Source organism: Ochotona curzoniae, unplaced genomic scaffold (assembly GCF_017591425.1).
Source record: "Ochotona curzoniae isolate NIBS_2020 unplaced genomic scaffold, NIBS_Ocur_1.0 scaffold_4505, whole genome shotgun sequence".
NCBI classification, from domain to species: domain Eukaryota; kingdom Metazoa; phylum Chordata; class Mammalia; order Lagomorpha; family Ochotonidae; genus Ochotona; species Ochotona curzoniae.
Genome location: NW_024467118.1, coordinates 47,888,832 through 47,903,316, shown reverse-complemented (window position 1 = coordinate 47,903,316; position 14,485 = coordinate 47,888,832). Strand labels below are relative to the sequence as shown.

The 14,485-nt window shown below is 45.4% G+C and overlaps 1 protein-coding gene across 1 annotated transcript; it reads left to right on the top strand.

Annotated features, from left to right (window-relative positions):
• The first annotated feature begins 2,520 nt into the window (after positions 1 to 2,520).
• On the top strand, positions 2,521 to 9,665 carry LOC121146394 (60S ribosomal protein L35-like). The gene is made up of 2 exons (XM_040965759.1): positions 2,521 to 2,594; positions 9,284 to 9,665. The coding sequence occupies exons 1-2, from the start codon at positions 2,521 to 2,523 to the stop codon at positions 9,663 to 9,665; spliced, it is 456 nt and encodes a 151-aa protein (XP_040821693.1).
• Positions 9,666 to 14,485: the final 4,820 nt, after the last annotated feature.

The window sequence follows — 14,485 nt, the reverse complement described above, 5'->3', positions numbered from 1 at the left end:
AGCTCCCACTTGTTTATGCGAGGGCTGAGTATGTGCTGGGCAGAACCAGGCTGGACTGCAACACCCATTGGTTCCAATGGAAGTCGGGGCTGAAAACAGAAGCAACCCAGCGATAGCAACCATCGGGGCGATGGACTATGCTGGGCCCTGTACTTGCCAGCACATACAAGAATCTGGTCTGGGAATACCTCAGACAAAGTTTCTTTGGAGATCTCCCCAATCAAAATGCTGGACTCAGAACCCTAACCAAGAAGAGAGAGAAGACAGGACAATCAATCATCTCAGCTATATTTTGGCAGTGAAATACGGAGCAAACAGAGACTCTATGATGGACTATGTCAATCAGTAGATTCTTCGGCGACCTCATCGTGCTTGGAGTGGCAAGATTGGCAGCGGTTCATATCTGTTGAACTACCAAAACCACTTGAGCAAGAACCTCAGAGCATACCCTACGTCCGGGACCTGGGGAGGGTGGGAAATTGGGTGGGCCTTCTCGCTTAATACCCTCTTTTAAACATGAAAGAAACAATATGGAAATCATAGTCTTACCCATTTTCCTGTAGCCCTTGAACCTTTTTACCCTAATTAACCATGTAAAGATTGTCAAAAATATAATTTAAAAAACGAAAAAAAAAAGAAACTAAGTATCAGCACTTCTTAAAGTTTAAGAAATTGTAAAGACACTTAGAAACCATAAGTTTATAGCATTAACAAACCATTGCTCTCCCTTTAATAGTTTCAAAAGCCTTTGAGTCTATTTTATAGTCTCAGTTATAGTTAGTAATTTAGGAGTAGCTATCTCACACCAGCCTTTTGTTTCATTTTATTTTCAGTTTAAAAAGCAGAGACAAGGAAAGAGACAGATGGAGAGGTGACAGAAGGATGGAGGGTGAGTGCTTCCTTCCGCTGGTTCGTTTCCCAAATGCCTTGGAGCCTAGGATTCAATGGTCACTGTTCACAACCACTTGAGTTGTTACCTGATGCTTCCTGGGATGGGATGCACATGGACTACATGTATCCCGAGCTGTGTCCCAACTCGGGGCCAAGTGCCTGTCTCCCCACCAGCCATTGTAGCCTACTCCTTGAGTATAAGTTTCCTGTGTGTGCGGCATTTTAGCTTCTGGGAATCCCTGCTTCGCTTTAGCACAAAATGAGAGAAAAAAAGTCTTTTGATACAATTTTTTTCCCAATAAATACATGATGAATCAGGGAAATGAAAAGACCGTGGATAAAACTGAAACTATGTCCCTGGAAGAGAGGACCTGAGCTTGGTTGTGACATTTCTTTCACTCCCATAATACCTGGCCATGATATCTCACAATTGTACCCAGAATGCCTCATGCTCAAATCTGTGGTCTAGATGATTATTTCACTGAAGCTGTCAAAACATATCTTGTATCATGATGAAGTTGGTGTGGGCCAAGGCATCTGAAGATGGAGCTTAGATGTTATTTAGTTTGTTGAGATACATTATGGGGCGACATTCCATTAGGGTAAATGGGCAAAATCCCAGGTCTGTGATAGTGGCTGTCAGAGTAACCTGCAGTAGTGAAAAAACTAAGGTATGAGTTGAGTTCTGCCAGCACTCCATGCTAATTAAGTCGGTTTGTAGTGTTCCAGAACATGTGGGAGAAAATACACTCCTGGAAATGTTGAAATGTCTTATAAGCAAGCGCATCCAGTTCCCAGCAGCCCTAACTTGCTTGACTTGAATTTTGCCCAATGGGTAGGTGGTGGTGCCACCGAAGAAAGGACTCATTGAGAGCCCTGTGGGTGAGGCGTGGTGTCACATTATCAGTCACCACTTGCTTCTCGAAACAGGGCGGGAGAGGCAGCTGTTGTTATCTCTCCACAACAAATTGGCTGTGCCAGAGGACAATGCTTGTGGGAGACCTCTGGCTGGCTCCAGCGGTGTGGGGTGACCTGGCTGCATACAAGAGTCAGTCACACCACCAGGGCTCACTTTGAGCAGTGCTCACCCTATCTGGGCAGCACAGTCCTCTCAGAATGAACCCAGACAGTCCCCTCTCAGCACAGGTAGTCATTTAATCTTGTTTCTATAACAAGCTAGCATGAGCTTAGTGTCTTCAAACAACACAACTGTGTTCAAAATCAGTGAGTACCAAGCTGCCACTGGGATGTCAGTGTCCCATATGGACAATGTTCTGCTTTCCACCAGGTCCCTGCCAAGGACCTGAGAAAGTGCAAAAGATGGATCCCACATTTGGGCTTGTGCTGTTCATGTAGGAGATCCACAGCGCTCCTGACCCAGCACTGGTCATTGCAGCCACCTGGGGAATTAATCAGCAGGCAGAAGACCAATCTCTCTCTCTCTCCTGCCCCCTCTTTCCCTCTTCCTCTCTTACCTTTCCTCTCAGGAACTCTGCTTTCAAAGTAAATAAATAAATCTTCAAAAATTATGAAAAAAATAATAAACCCATTTGGGCAATGCAGATGTGTTCTGCCCATCCCCAGATGTTTTATTTTGTCACATCTGCAAAGTCCCTTTTGCCTTGCGTCATGACATCCCAGGTTCTGAAAATCCAAGCCTGGCTGTCCTCGGTGACCACCTGCAGCCTCGTGCACTGGGCCAGGTAGCCAGTGAATGACTTTGTCCTGAAAGCTTCAAACACCTTTCACTGCTATAGTTTCCTCTTGTCTGCATCTCCACATTCTGTGGTCTCAGTTACCGAGAGCCAATTGACCTTATGGCTCAGTGATCACCCTCTGATCCATATTCTGTGTTGGCAGTAGTCTAAGACCATGCCACACTCCCCGTGTCATTTGCCTTAGTTCATCTCCTTGCATAGGCATCAAATCATCTCACACCATCACAAAAACGTTGAGTACAGCAGAGTGAGAGAGACCACATTCATATATGTTTTTATTAAGATATAATATTATACATACACAGTTTTTCCTGGGGTGGCACGGTGACTCAATAGGTTAATTCTCCACCTATAAGCATTGGCATCTCATGGGTACCGGTTCATGTCCTGGCTGCTCCACTTCCAATTTAGCTCTCTGCTTAGGATATGGGAAGCAGTGGTGGAAGGGCCAAATCCTTGGGCCCCTGCACCCATATGGGAGACCTGGAAGAAGCTCCTGTGGCTTTGGATTGGCTCAGCTCCAGTTGTTGCAGCCATTTGCGGAGTGAACTAGCAAATGGGATATCTCACTCTCTCCTCTCTGCTTTTCAAATAAAAAAAATGTAAATGAGTCATTTTTGTTTTGTCCTTCATTTTATTTGAAAGGGACAGAGACAGTCAGTAAGAGAGACAGCAAGGAAGCTGTCATCATAGGAAGCTGAGTGGGAAGTAGGGCACCTGGGAACGTGAACCACACACTCTGTTATGAGACATGGGCATCTCCAGGAGTGGCTTAACTACTGCACCAAACACCTGCCCCTCCAATACACTGTTGTGATGGTTCTATTCTGTTCTGTTATTCCTGGCAATCTCTTACTTTGCCTGATTTATGACTCATACTTAATCATAGGTAGGCAGATAGGAAGAAACACAATAAATATGGAGTTCAGGACTCTCCAAAGTCCTAGGCATGCACTGGAGCATTTTGGAAGGCACTAGGCAGGGACAAAGGGGAACTGTTTTTCCAGTAATGGAATGGTTGGGGGGTGGGGGAGGGAGGGAGAGACAACTTGTTTACCCTGGAAGCTGTTGCAACTGTCTCAGGTGCAAATACACTTTTCTTTTTCTTCTTTTTCTTTTTTTATTGATTACATTGTATAAACAAATACATTTTTTCAATGGCATTGGTACTGCCACTGTCGCACATACACTCCTTCACACACTTGCTTATTACAGGCATGCTTTCATCTTTACAGAGGTATTCTCTGCTTATCTCTACAGAGGTATTTCTTGCCAGCTTTCTCAACTGAAATACCAGAGCCTCTCATTAGAACTGGTCTGATTTGAAGTTGCTTCATCAGCCTCCATGCTGTACAGCATGACTGCACTGGAAAACATTCCAGGATGCTGGATTTGAGCCCTGGATTTGCCATTTGGTCATCTGACTTTGCTGCTTAGCCCTGTGAGCATGTCTGTCAGAGCTGTTCTCTGAAATAGGATAGATAGAATACTCATCAGAAGAGCCACTCCTTGAAAAGAAAGGGTTCATTGGCCACTAAGCAAACTGGAAAAATATTTTCATCTGCGGACACTTCCTTTCCATTCAGAGAGCCACAGGAATCCAAATAAAATAAGAGTTCTGTTGGATTGGGTGTCGGTTGGGCTGGGCTAGGCTTTAGCTGCCACCAACCTGAACTGGAAGTGGGGGTGGGCTGGACTGGGCTAGGCTACAGCACCACTGGCAAAGGCTAAAGTGAGGCAGGCCATGCCAGACTGGGCCACGGTATCTAATCAGCACACGCAAGATCCAGGGGATAGGGAGGGGAAAAGCTGGTAGGGGAAATGTGGAGGGCTCCCCTGCTGGACATCCGCTCCCACTGGAGAACGTGAGTTGAGATGGGAGCAGACCAGACCGGGCAGAGCTACAACACCTGTGGGCCTCATGTGAGCTAGATCAGGGAAAAGCCAGGTTGGATTGACTGCTCCTACTGGTGCAAGCATAAATCAGAGTGGGTGAGGGTTGATTGGGCTTTGCTGCAGCATCAGCTGGCAGCTGCTGGCACTGGGGGGCTAATTCTGTCAAGCTAAACCACAGAACCACCTGGAATATGCATAATCCGGGAGTGGGCCCAGGAGGGAAATGGTGGGCACCTCCCTCTTGGGTTACCACTCCCACTGGAGAGCATGAAAACCAGGACTGGGGCAGATGTGGCTGGATAGAACTGCACCCACCAGCATGTGTATGGGCTGGATGGTGGGGCTGGTTGGGTTGAACCAGGCTTCAATGCCTATTGACAGGTAGGAGAGCTGAAGGGAATGTGGGACAGACTGGACCAGTATGTAGTACATACTGGCAAGCATGGGAACAGGGTAGGGGTGGGACTGGTGGAGGTTATTGGGAGTCGCCCTGACTAAGCTGCAGCTCCCACTGGTTTGCGAGGGCCAAGTGTATGGTGGGCAGAATCCGGCTTGACTGCAAAACCTATTAGTTCGTGTGGAAGATAGTGCTGGAAACAGAACTGACCTAGCAATTGAAGCCACCAACATATGCATAAGCTGATTGGGGCGACAGACTCTGCCGGACCCTGTACTGGCCTGCACACATAGGAATCAGACGAAGTTTCTTTGAGGAATCTTCCAACTGAACTGCTGATCTCAGAACTTCAACCATGAAGAGAAGTGTAGGTTCCATGGTCTGACCATGGAGTACAAGTGTCAAAGCTGAGCCTCCTCAGAGGCAGATGGAACAGTAGGCAGCAAATCCAAGTGCACATGGAGGATAAGACGCCTGGTACCACAATAGAATGGAGGACAGAAAAAAATTGATATCAAGCCCAGCCAAGTGTTGGCAGTAAAAATCTAGGCTAACGGAGACTCAAAGGTAGACTGTGTCAGCCAGTGGATTCTGGAGAGGTTTCATCATGCTTGGAATGGTGAGATTGGCAGCAATTCAGAACTGTTAAACTATCAAAACCACTTGAGCAGGACCCTCAGAGCATGCCCCACATCAGGGAGCTGGGATGAGTGGGAGGCAGGGTGGGGTTTCTCTCTTTATTCTTCCCTTTCCCAGATCTAGAAAAAATAATAATGAGAAAACAATGGTCTTACCCACTTTCCTGTAGCCCTTGACCCTTCGTGCCCTAATCAACTATGAAAAGATTATCAAAATAATTTAAAAATTTAAAAATCAAAGAGTTCTGAAATGTTCTGTGCATAAGAATTGACTAACTGAAGAAACTTGCAGTTTAAGAACTATTTTAAAATCACAGGACACCCTTACTAATTAAAAAAATATATCGAAGAGTAGACTTTGGGAAATTCTTCTCATGATTTTTTCCTCAGGAAATCATGTTTCCTGCCCTTTTAACCTCTGGAATGACTTGAAACTGGTTTTTCCTACCAGGTTGGGCCCTGAAAGGAACAGAAAATTCCTCCATGTGGTCATACTCAGCTCACTGGGAGATTCGTTCAAGTTAATCAGCAGCTTTAGAAGCTGCAACAGGTCTGGGAGCTAAAATCCAGCAGCCCTGGCTGGGAGCTGCCCTCATAATATGCAGGACTTTCTCCCTGGCATCTGTCCCTTTTAAACTTCATGTCCCAACTCATTTCCTAAGTGTCCTCTGGGAGCTTAGGGCTGGAGATGGGGAGAACAGATGGCAGGAACTGAATGTTTTCGTTGAGTGAATGACCTTCTTTAGCCCAGGAAAAGCAACCCCCAATCCTAAACTCATGCTGGGAGAGAACGGTGCTTTCCTTCATCTTAGTGCATTTGCTCAAAGGTAAAAGGATCCTCCTTAGGAGAAAAGTCCAGGTCACATGGCAGAACTAAGTTTCAGCGTGCCTGGGCAAACTGTCAGAAGGCATGGTTCACACAAGTGGAGGGGTCAGACCCAGGCAAAGAGTGAGGAGTGCACCTGCCTGGGAACACCGAGAATCTGGGGGAAGAGCCATGGTTGGGAGTTGACGGGAGAGCCAAGTCCAAGTTCTGGAACTGTGATGTTGGTCAAGCCATTTAAGCTCTCTGGTTTCCTCCAATGAATTGGATATGGAGACTCCTGCTTTAGCAGTGAAGATAATCCACTCCCAGTTGAGGGGTAGCACTGGAGCAGGGTTGGGGATGAGGTTGTGATTTATAGGCAGAGACAAGCAGGTGCAATACTCGGAAAACCTGGGCATCATCTCTCATGCTCTGTGAAGGACACCTGAGAGCTACTCATGACTAACGTGTGTGCAGAGCAATGACTGTCACCTGTAGCATCTGTGTGCTGCATTAAGTGACTTTTGTAAATCATTTATGTGGAAAGTATGCTCTCCCACCATGATACATAGGCTTACAGACGCTTTTTCTGTCAATGGATTATTCCAACTTGGTAACTAAATGTGATGTTGATTCAATCACGGGATCCAGCCTGCATGTTGGTTCTTGGCCTGGAGTGTAGGAGCAGATAAGATAACCTGAACAGTCTCTTTCCGAAAAGCTGCATCCCAGGCTGTCTTGCAAACAGTGGCTACTTTTTCCAGTGCATTTCTTTTGGCTAGCAATTATGCAAGCTTTTTACCTTGGGTAAGGCAAGACTACTTTATTGGTGGGGTGTGTGTATATAGGTGGTGTCTATAAATCAGGAACAGTGTTTTATAGAACCAGCCAGATCCTTGACCATTCTTTTAGTTGACTGGCTCTTTCCTAAGGAGTTGATGTGTAATCACCATCACTACAAGCTCTGGGAGGGAGACGGGGCCTGTAAAAGTCTACAACGAAGGCATTAGGGATAAGGGCTCAGTTTCAATTCTGCTTACCCACTGAATGTATGTGACAATCATCTGCACAATTATTCATCACAATCTTGGTCACAGTCTCCTGTGATAGTTAAGGAAATTGCAGCTCAGAGATGTTAATAAGTTTCCCAAAGCCACAGAGCAGACTTGGGCAGAGCAGACTTGGGAGCAGCATCGAGACCCCCAAATGCTGGCTGGAGGTCTTTCTTCACTACTTCTGGCTACCTCTGTTTTGTCAAAAGCTAATTGTGCTCTGCATTTTATGAGATGGCTGAAAATATGGGAGGAAGGGCAGGGGAAGGATGATGTCAGGAAACTCAAAAAGTGTTTGTTTCTGATATGATCATAGACCCTGTACATCCAAAAAAGGGTGACCGAAGTCAATTTCCTTAGAAGTGCCAGATCAAAAATATATGGTGAGTCTCTGATCTACAGAGCTCTGCCTTAAATGATAACATTTCATGAACTCTGAAAAGCAAGCAGAGAAAAAAGCAGCCCTGAGGGATGGACAGCCATGTCCCTTCAGAGGACCTGGGTTTGGGCTCCAGCTCCGGCCTCTTGCCTCCTGTTAAGCAGATCCTGGGAGGCAGCAGAGGTGGTGTGGGGAGCTGGGCTCCTGTCACGCTCAGAGCAGGCCTGGAGTGCCTTTCTGGCTCCGGGTTTCAGGCCCGTAACTGTTGCAGGCCTTTAGGGAGTGGGCCAACATGTGGAAGCCTCCCTCCTCTCCATATCTCCTCCTCTCTCCTGTGCGCATGTGCACGTGCACACACACATAGAATAAGTGCAACTATTGGGGCCAGCATTATGGAGCAGTAGGTTAAGCCTCTGCCTACAACACCAGTATCCCATATGGGTAGCAATCTTGGCTGCCCCATTTCCGACTAATATATCTGGGAAAGTAGTGGAAGGTAGCTCAAGTATTTAGCCCTTGCCATCCTAGTGGGAGACCTGGATGAAGCTCCTGACTCCTGGCTTTTGTTCCACCCAACTCCAGCTATTGCTGCTGTTTGGGGACCAAAGAAAAGGATCTAAGATGTATCGCCCTCTTTCTCTCTGTAACTCAGTCTTTCAAGTAAATAAAAATAAATAATTTTTAAAATTACATTTATTTCATTTTATGACACAATTTCATAGGCTCTGGGATTCCCCCAACCTCTCCCCCGACACTGAATTCCTCCACATTGTTACAGTAGTACAGATCATAAAAAAGTAAATAATTTAACTTTGAAAGAAGGAAGACTACTGAGAATGTTTTATCTGTTGTCTCTCGTCACTTTCATCACTAGGTGTCTCTTTGGTTAGCAAATTGTGCTCAGGGGGCTGCTTCCCTCCTGTATTGGTGGCAAGTGTCAGCAACAAACCTTGCCTTCCTGCCCGGGGAGGAGGGGTGGTCAGAGGGCGAGGGTGGGGCCTTGGGAACGGCCACATGTTGCCAGGAGCATTAGTTTAACCAGAGACTGAAGGGACTGGCTCTCATTACAGTGAGGAGATTAAACAGGGAAGCAACACGGTCAGAACCTAATTTCCACAGCAGGAAACGAGTGTGTCCCAGATGAAACACAGAGCATGACTGAGCTGCAGGTAGGGGGACTAGGGAAGGGAGAGTAAATTGGTGCATGCCCAGCTAGGGGCTATCCTAGTGCTTACAGGGCGAGTCGTTGTGGGCCTGGATTGATGGAGGGAGGATCTTGGCAGGTGATACGCAGAAACAGATGATGTAGTTCGTTCTTTCCTACTTTCATGATCTGAAGTGATTTTTATGTGATTCCAAGTTCCTGGGATCCCAAGGAACGCCAACTGACAACACACGCTTAATCATTAGTGTCACCATGTGTCACCATGACCATGGACTGCTTTGCTTTGTAAGCAGACGGGGAGGACAATTAGAACACTGAAGATAGCTCTTGCCCTACAAACAGTGCTGGCGGCAGGGCCCTAGTAGTCACGGCCAAGATCAAGGTTCAGGACCTCCACGGCAGGAAGAAGGAGGAGCTGCTGAAGCAGCTGGACGGCTTCAAAGTGGAGCTGTGGCAGCTGTGCATCGCCAAGTTCACTGGCGGCGCGGCATCTGAGCTGTCCAAGATCCGTGTTGTCCACAAGTCCATTACCCGGGTCCTCAGCGTCATCAATCAGACCCAGAAAGAAAACCTCCAAAAGTACAAGTCCCTGGATCTGCAGGCCAAGAAGATGCGCACATTGTGTCACCAACAACTCAACAAGCCTGAGGAGAACCTGAGGACCAAGAAGCAGCAGAGGAAGGAGCAGCTGTACACACTGCATAACTACACTGTCAAGGCTTGAGCCCAGCCGGCAGTGACAATAACAGCAGTAAACACCACACACACACACACACATGAGATAATCAGTAGACCAAGTTCAAGATGCTAGACGTGACATTCAACCCATCAGAATGCCATTCAAAGGAAAACATCTTGAGTTGTTCTTTAAACCAGCAAATCTGCTACTTCTCAGAGTCACCCTTGAACTATATCAAGTTCCCCAAGGACACCCCGCCTTGGCCAGAGTCCATAGCCCCACTGTTGGATGTGAAAGATCACATCTGGGACCATGGCTTCAGCTACTTGGGTGCTAAGGATCTCAACTTTGGGCCCCAGGCAGCAGTTCGCCTCTTGGAGGCTCACTGTGCTGTGGGCTGTGGTCTCCTGGAAGGGTGGGTAACGGCTCAGATTCATATTAACCAGACTGACCACAGTCTGGGTCCTGTATGTGTGCTAGGGGTTGTGCCCTGGGCATGTATTTCCTGCCCGCAGGCTGCTCAGAGTCTCATGGGACACACACACACTTCTGCAGAAAGAAATTATCCTACCTTGGTTATAGGAAATGGAAACATGGCTGCTGGGAGAGCTAGGGAAGTTTCTGAGCAGAACTTCAAAAGAAGCCCGAGTTTACCGATGGTTAAGGGCATGCTATGTCTTATTGTTAACATTTTTGAACATAATGACCCCAATATTAATGGGATCAGAAAGTTATGCAAATTCATTGCATTTTGTAAGGGCAGAAAGAGAGAAAGATCTCCCATCTACTGATTTACTTTCCCCAGTGCCAGCAGCAGCAGCAGCAGGTCCTGGGAGCTCAACCTGGGCTTCCCATGTGTATAGGAGGGACTCAAGTACTTAAGTTATCTGCTGCTTCCACAAGTGCACATCAACAAAGCTGGAGTCTGGAGTAGTGAGGGGACTCAATCCCATGGCATTCCAATACAGAATGGATCTGTATTCCAATAAAGTTACAGCATCGTAACTTTTATACCAAATGCCCTCCCCAAATATATGTGCTTGGAAAAAAATTCAATCACATCTTGCCTTGTGGCTTGTTTTTTTTTAAAAAAGATTTATTATTCTTTTATTTGAAAGGCAGATTTTATAGAGAAGGAGAGACAGAAAGAGATCTTTCAGCTGCTGGCTTTCTCCCCAAATGGTCCACAATGGCCCAAGCTGAACAGAACTGAAGTCAGGAGCCAAGGGCTTTCTCCAGGTCTCCCACATGGGTCCAAGGGCCCAAGGATTTGGGCCATCCTCCACTGCTTTCCCAGGTCATCAGTAGGGAGCTAGATTGGGAGTGGAGCAAGCCTGGGCTCTAACTAGTACCCATATCAGGTATTGGTACCTACAGGTGGAAGATTAGTGTATTGAGCCACTGTGCTGGCCCTTGATTTTATTTATTTGAAAGACAGAGTCACAGAAAGAAAGAGGCATCTTCCACACACTGGCTCACTCCCAAAATGACTACAATGGCTAGTGCTAGGCTGGGCCAAAGCCAAGGGTCAGGAGCTGCTTCTGCACCCATGTGGGTGCAGGGGCCCAAGGACTTGAGCCATTCTCACTTGCTTTTCCCAGGTGCATCAGCAGGAAGCTGGATCAGAAGTGGAGCAGTTAAGACTCCAACTGGCACCCCTATGAGATGCCTATGTGACAAGCAGTGGCTTTATCCACTACAACACAGTGCTTGTCTGGGTTCCAGGTTTTTACCTTTGAATGGCAAATACTGAATTGCTGAGTTGCTAATAAATATTCCTGTAGTCATAATCTAGAAGCCTCCATTATCAGATCACAAGGTTGTATGGAACACACTTTTTTTCCATTATTGATTTGCTGTTCTCTGCACAACAGGGCAGACCCGTGGGGGTCACTTTGAGTTTCATGAAGGCAGGGGCTGTGTGCTGGCTGGCAGGGAGGCTAGCAGGTGCGAACAGGGCTATGTGTCTCCTCCTGATCCGTAGGCATCCCCCAAGGGTGCTCCTCTCACCTCTCTCATCACACTCACCATCTTAGCCATGCTAAAAGAGATCTCAAGGGCTCCTACATTCTTTCCCCAGGGATAGCCCTGAAACAGATTTGAACTGCAGGGACACTGTGGCCACACTGTCTCCAGCAGAGGTCGCATCAACAACTAGATTTGCTATTTAAAAATTTTTTTTCCTGTGAAGATTCACACTTCCCCTAAGCACAAATAATCCTTTCACTTAGGAACTCTGTTTATTGAACTTTCAGTTTTCATTGTTATCCTTGTCTAAATGTCATTTTGCACACTATATTTGGTGAATGTTTTTCTTTGCTCTTATTCATTACACCCTTCTCCATGTGGTGACATAGTCCATATATTTATTATTCTAATGACTCTATGTTCTTTTGAATAAATCCATAACAATACCCCAAAGATTGACTATTCATATTGATGGATTGGTTTTTTATGCTATTATTAATGGTATCACTTGAAATAATTTAAAACTGGGCCACGTTTTATATTTTGGCAGTAGTAATGACATTCATTCCTTTAAAACTCTTTTGTTTCCTTTTACAAAACCAGAACATGTTCCTTAAAGACGTTGAAGGCAATGGAAGTGGCATGGCATGTTAGTGACCTGAGGCACAACTAGGTTTTTATTTTTACTTCTTATTTTTTAGTTTTCCCATTAATTGTCTGAAATATGTTTGCAGAAGTGGATCTTTTGTGCCCCTGACATTCTCTAATAATCTCAGAAGGCCTGAAAGGAGAGACTTTATTCCTCAGTGGAGAAGATACAGGAGAGATTACACAGATTAAGATGAAAGTTTACTATTTTTCTCCCCATTGTGGACTGTGTTCAGTGGCTCTGTATTTAAGAAGATATGTAATAGAAGTGTAGCAGAAACTGGTATGTTCAGAGGTGAAGAGAGAGTGCAGTATGTCTCTGTGCAGACAGAACAAGGATGGATTCCCAGTGAAGTGGCTGAAGATGCTGGACTTCCGACATTGTCCACGCCTACATTGTCAGGAGACACTTCAGTGGCAGCATGATGAACTTATGAATGTTCATGAAAGACACCCATTGTAAAACTGAAGGGGAAATCAGTGCGGAGGGGAGGGATCTTGAGAAGGGGGATGGGAATTCCCCAGTACCTATTAAACTGTCATAAAACAAAATTAAATTAAATGAATAAAGAAAATTAGCTTGAATCTTGGGGCACTAGATTCCCACACAAGCCATGGCAAGGCCTGCAGTCAGGATTCAAAGGCTGCTAATTGACAGTGTCTTTATGCCCACTTGGCCACCAAGTTAGCCACTGCTTTCAAAAAAGGATGTGGTATCTAAGGTAGCCTTGCTTGTGGCATGCCTACATCCTATGAAATAACTGGACTAGATGGTTGAGCCCACAGCCCCAGCATAACCTCTGCCCAAGCATCCAGCATGGCTCTCGCAATGTTCATCCTAAGGATGGAGCCTCTGTGAGTGTGATGCAGGTGTCCCTGCTCTCATGCTGTACCCTAGAGTTCTACACACCCAGGAATTCACCCAAAGCTCCTTGCTCTGCAGTTGTTCAGGTAGAGATGAGTAAGTGACCTAATTCTAACACTTGAGATGATAGATTTCTCTAGGGGAGAATCTCAATAAATTTTTCTTTCTTGATTAAAAAAAAGATATATATAATTCTTTCTCATTTTTTCTACCTTACATGTGAGCATGATGTCTGCAATGATAATAGCCACTGTGTGACTGTGAAGTGATTGGGCATGAGATGACCACAAGACATGCACCGACAGCCACTGAGTCAAACTAACAGACTCCATGTTGGGTATAAGCTACTCTAAGTTGGATTTTCTGAAAGTTGCAGCCAAACCCAATCTGGATTTTGATATTTTTATTATCTAGGTGAGGTTGCAATCAACAACATAGAGTGTAATCTTTGCACTCAACCTTATTTTTTTTAGAGTAAATTTATGTAAGACAAAATGGGAAATGTTAGGTTGCATTATGCTGAGAAACCAAAGATCCTAAGAGAGAAATCCTTCAAGGGATTACTAAGTGGGCCCAGTGCAGTTGGCTCAATAGTTAAATCCTCACCTTGAAGGCACCAAGATCTCATATGGATGTCAATTCATGTCCCGGCTCCTCCACTTCCCATCCAGCTCCCTGCTTGTGGCCTGGGAAAGTAGCAACAGATGGCCCAAAGCCTTGGGATGCTGAACCTGTGTGGGAGACCTGGAAGAAGGTTGTCTGGATCAGCCCAGCTCCTGCCACTGTGGCCACAGTGGACAGAAAATCTTTCTCTGTTTCTCTTCCTCTCGGAAAATCCACCTTTCCAGTAAAAATAATTTTTTCAAAAAAAGGATGTAACTAGGTGAAACTGGGGATTTTCTTTTCTTTTTTTAAATTTCTTTTTTATTATTTTTATTACTATTTTATGATATAGTTCCATAGGCCCTGGGATTTCCCTATCGCTTCCCCAATTTCCTCCCCTTTTACTGAGTTCCCTTATATCATTACTATTCTATAGTTCTTCATAAACAGTCATATGTTCATCATTGTGGGCATGAACAATGGCAGAGTCCAGCATCCTATTGTCCAGATATAGCAAACCGTTTCATTGGGAGTCCATCTGGAAGTAGAAATGCATACTGCATTGTACCCTCACATCTGGATATGATAGTTTCCATTACACAGTTACCATATATCTCCTTAAATGAAAAGCCTCAAAACAAAATCACCAAAAGGAAGAAAAAAGAAATTAACAATACCATGAAGTTGAATAACATGCTACAGAATGACTAATGTGTTGCTGAAGAAATGAATATCAAGAATTTCTTGAAGGAAATGATGCTACTGTATGATCTATAAGTTA